The following is a 4329-nucleotide window of genomic DNA, read 5'->3' as shown; positions in this document are numbered from 1 at the left end:
CCTGCTGATTCATTCGAGGAGTGGGATGTGTCACTTTGAACGCAATCGCAGTTCACAGGTTAAATGAAGTTATATGTCAACAAAGGCTCCGGTCAATACGGAATAGTGGAGTAATAATGTCACTTACATTTTCCTGAAGCTGACTACACAACACAGGAGCAATTTTGCTAGAGTAACTTCTTTTTGAAAGTCGGAACTGGGATTTTGACAGGTCTCAGGGCATGCAAATTTTTGTTGCGGAAAGCTATTTGTTTCATTTGTTAATTCATTTAGAAATAACCGACACTTTCACTCGACACCGAGGTTCGCTGTCATCGAGCGGCACGGAAGTGCATTCCAAAGGCTGAATCATTGTTACGAGACTTGCATTTCTACAGCATGATTCATATCCTCAGGATAGCTCACAGCACATGAGATACTATAGAAGTTAGTCACTACTATAACGTAAGGAATACCTTAGGCGAGCATCAATTCTAAATTTGGCTTCAGTTTGAATCTGTGGTTTAATTTATTTGATTATACGCAATGCAAAGATTTATAAAAAGGGAATCGGGGTTAACCTTAAAATTAAAAGTATTCTATTCAGGGATCATGGCTGATAGCACTTCTTCATATAAAACGAAGTGAAAATCTTAAATTGTCCCCGAAAGAGGAACCTTTGCTGGTTGTGAAATGTTTATGATCCAAAGCTATATCCACATGTCAGGGCTCTTGTGCTCCAGTGATAACGTTACTATCTCTGGACGAAAAGGTCCGGGTGCAAATCCTATCTGGTTCAAAGGTGTACTCCATAAGAACATCTCTGAACACGTTTATGCCAAAATATCTACAACCACATGTCCCTGCACCAACATTTGAACCATCCCGCCAATTACCCAGTGCGCTCTGTGCTGCGCACGCGCAGTCCATTGTTTTGACTAAAAATGCCGTCGGTTTCGAAAGCTGCGACGAGCGCTTCTCCTCAGACGGAGAAACCGTCTCATTACACGTAAGTACCGATCCCGCCTGCAGCAGTTTCACCGCCACCGCATCCAGCGCAACCCAATACCCGCCTAATGTTAAAAAGATAACGGCAAAAAAGTGCATCAACCATCCTTCCCACCCCCCGCCCCCACCATTTAATTTAGCCCCGGAGCAGCGACCCTCCCCCGCACGGAGCGGAGCCCAGGCCTCGGCCCCGTCAGGCCCAGATCCTCCGCCTGGCCTAATCGACAGACGCTAATCTGGGGGATTTTTTTTTTTGCAGATATTTGAAGGAGTTCCGGACAGAGCAATGTCCACTCTTCTTGCAGCACAAGTGCGCCCAGCACAGGCCCTTCACCTGCTTCCACTGGCATTTCCTCAATCAGCGGCGGAGGAGGCCCATCAGGCGGCGGGACGGCACCTTCAACTACAGCCCGGACGTCTATTGCACCAAATACGACGAGACTACCGGAATCTGCCCGGACGGAGACGAGTGAGTCGATTGGGTGTTTTCCGAGGATGGGAGATGAATCCAAGTTCGCTCCCTCGGTTGTTGTGTTCCTGTCGCCGCAGGCTATGGGTGTTTGTTTTGGCGGGCAACGTTTGTAGTTGAGGATAACTCACTCCTGTCACGGCTATGTACAGTGGACCACGGTATTTGAGCGGGAGACTCACTATATTGTGTATTTGTATTGAATGTTGATTCGTGTGGAGAATGGAGTTCAAAACATTCTGCCTGAAGTCCTCATGTTCTTGGGCATGTATTTAGATGTAGGAGTTCTAGGAGAGCGGATTCATAAAATTGGGAAATGTAGTTCCTTCGACGCAAAACTATACGATGCCTATAGATAACGAGCCTAATACATTAATTAAAAAATATTCTGCACTAATTAGCAGCGACCTTTGGTATAGACTAAATAGAAGTAAGCTTGCAGTGGCAAACTTTAAAGGCTAGGACTTGAGATGTGGGAGCTGTGTTTTGTTTCTACGTGACTAAATGTTTGGCGGTTTACGTATAGCTTTTGTTGATCATGGAAGAAACTGAGATGTAGAACGTGTGTAGTTTTGGTTTCAGTATCTTTTTGTTTGCCCGGCATCAAGTTGATATTTTAGAAGTTGTGTACACGTTTCTTCAGTTTGTGGGAGGTATTCTTGTTTGTAAATTGTAGTTGAGAATTTATTGTTTCCTAGGACTCTTTTAAACTTTGGACTTTTTAACATTTTCTATTAAAAGTTATATAAAAGGTAATATTTTGCCTCTATATCGTTACTTTTCAAAATAGTTTGTTCTATGCCGTGCAACTAGAAATCGCAGAGGTGATAAAGTCGGGTTTTCTTCCCCTGAGCGCCATTGATATAAAAGAATTGCCGTAGTTTTTTTCATGTGTGGTTCTCTTTCTTTGGCTACAATGCTAATTTCTCGTTTTTGCTGTAATTTTTTTCCTTGTGCCCCTTTAATTCTTGTGTTGCGTTTCCTATGTCAATATGCAATATAAATGTGTATTGTTTGTGCAGGTTTTGACATTTTTTGAATTTTGTGAACTGATAGTTGCTCAGGTTTGATGAAGTCATCACGTTTTAATTGTGATGATTTTTATAGGTAATAACTACTTTTGCAATGGAGATTACACTCCAACTTTATAAATTAGAATATGAATTGATTTTTTTTTTCCCCTGAAGTTCAAGGTTTTAGCATTCATGGAGTCAGATAGATAATCATTAATCCAATAAAATTTAGTAAACCGATGTAAACCTTTAGTGTTTCTTTATGGTGAGACGTAATGCATACACGACTCAAATAGTGCTTCACAGCTTGGCTGGAGTAATCTTTTCTGGAAATATGTAGCAAGGAAATTTATGTTGTGCTTTTCATAATCTCAGGATGTCCTAAATTGCTTCACATCCAATTAAAGAGTCCTGATTATTGAAATTGTGTTTTATTTCCAAACTATTTGTGACAAACACAAACAAAATAGCTTGTTGAACTTATCTGAAATGTTATTTGAATCCTTTGCAGTGGCATGTTAAATTATGCTGACAAAACTTTCTATCAAACAAGACTATCTAAAAACCAATTTCACGGTCAGAGCAAACCTTTGAAAATATCACCTTTTAAAATTTTATGAATGTAACTGGAGTTGAGTTGCATGTTTTTAAATAGGTCAGAAATTTTATAATGGCCAGCATATGTCATTCTGTTTTGGTGTAAACTATTTATGTTCCAAAAATGCTTTAAATTTAATCAGTTCCAAGTTTTATTTATAAACTTTCTGCTACTTACTGCAGAATAAGTTTGCTGCTAATTAGTGTGGAAAAAGCTACTGAAAATTAATTTTACACAGCATTATGTTTAAAGAAAGGATATGACACAAAGCTCAGAATCTTGAACTTAACATATACCACCAGCAAAATTTATATTTATACAGCAATTTTAATGGATTAAAATGCCCAAAAGTGGCTTGGAAAGCAAAGTCTGACACTGAGCTACATTAGATTGTTGAACAAATGACTAAAAGCTTGGTCAAATAGGTAGATTTCAGCGATATCTTGAGGAAAAAGTTTAAGAGGAATTTACGGAAATTAGGCAGCTAACGTTATAGCTTCCAAATGGCAGAACAGTTAAAATTGAGATTGCTTAAAAGACTAGTATTAGAGGAAGACAGGTATCTCGGAGGATGGTGGGTAAAACATCAGGGCAGAACTTGTACGGTTAATGGTAGGGTCCTGGGGAGTGTTACCAAACAAAGAGACCTTGGGATGCGGGTGGATAATTACTTGAAAGTGGAGTTGGAGGTAGACAGGGTGGTGAAGTAGGCATTTGGCATGCTTGCCTTCATTGGTCAGTGCATTAAGTGTAGGAGTTGGGGTGTCATGTTGCGGCTGTACTGGACATTGGCTAGGCCACTTTTGGAGTACTGCGTTCAATTCTGGTCTCCCTTCTATAGGAAGGATGTTGTGAAACTTGAAAGGGTTCAGAAAAGATTTACAAGGATGTTGACAGGGCTAGGGGATTTGAGTGAAAAGGAGAGGCTGAATATGTTGGGGCTGTTTTCCCTGGAGTGTTGGATGCTGAGAGATGACCTTATAGAAGTTTATAAAATCATGAGGAGCATACATAGGGTGAATAGCCAAAGTCTTTTTTTCTCACGGTAGGGGAGTCCAAAACTGGAGGGCATAAGTTTAAGGTGAGAGGGGAATGATTTTAAAAAGGATCTGAGAAGCAACTTTTTCACGTAGAAGGTGGTGTGTGTATGGAACGAGCTGCCAGAGGACATGCTGGAGGTCTGTGCAATTACAGCATTTAAAAGGCATCTGGATGTGTGTGTAAAAGGTAGGGTTGAGAGGGTTATACACCAAGTGCTGGCA

At 40.6% G+C, this 4329-nt stretch overlaps 1 protein-coding gene across 1 annotated transcript; it reads left to right on the top strand.

Annotated features, from left to right (window-relative positions):
- Positions 1–874: 874 nt before the first annotated feature.
- LOC125488403 (putative E3 ubiquitin-protein ligase UNKL) lies at positions 875–1460 on the top strand. Its single transcript, XM_048621473.1, has 2 exons — positions 875–988; positions 1247–1460. Exons 1-2 carry the CDS (start codon positions 924–926, stop codon positions 1458–1460), a joined length of 279 nt encoding a protein of 92 aa, XP_048477430.1. The 5' UTR covers positions 875–923.
- The last annotated feature ends 2869 nt before the right edge of the window (positions 1461–4329 follow it).

Source organism: Rhincodon typus, unplaced genomic scaffold (genome assembly GCF_021869965.1).
Source record: "Rhincodon typus isolate 14 unplaced genomic scaffold, sRhiTyp1.1 hic_rhity00000690, whole genome shotgun sequence".
Taxonomy (NCBI): Eukaryota; Metazoa; Chordata; class Chondrichthyes; order Orectolobiformes; family Rhincodontidae; genus Rhincodon; species Rhincodon typus.
Note: the sequence above shows the minus strand (reverse complement) of the source record. Positions and strands in the feature narration are given on the sequence as shown.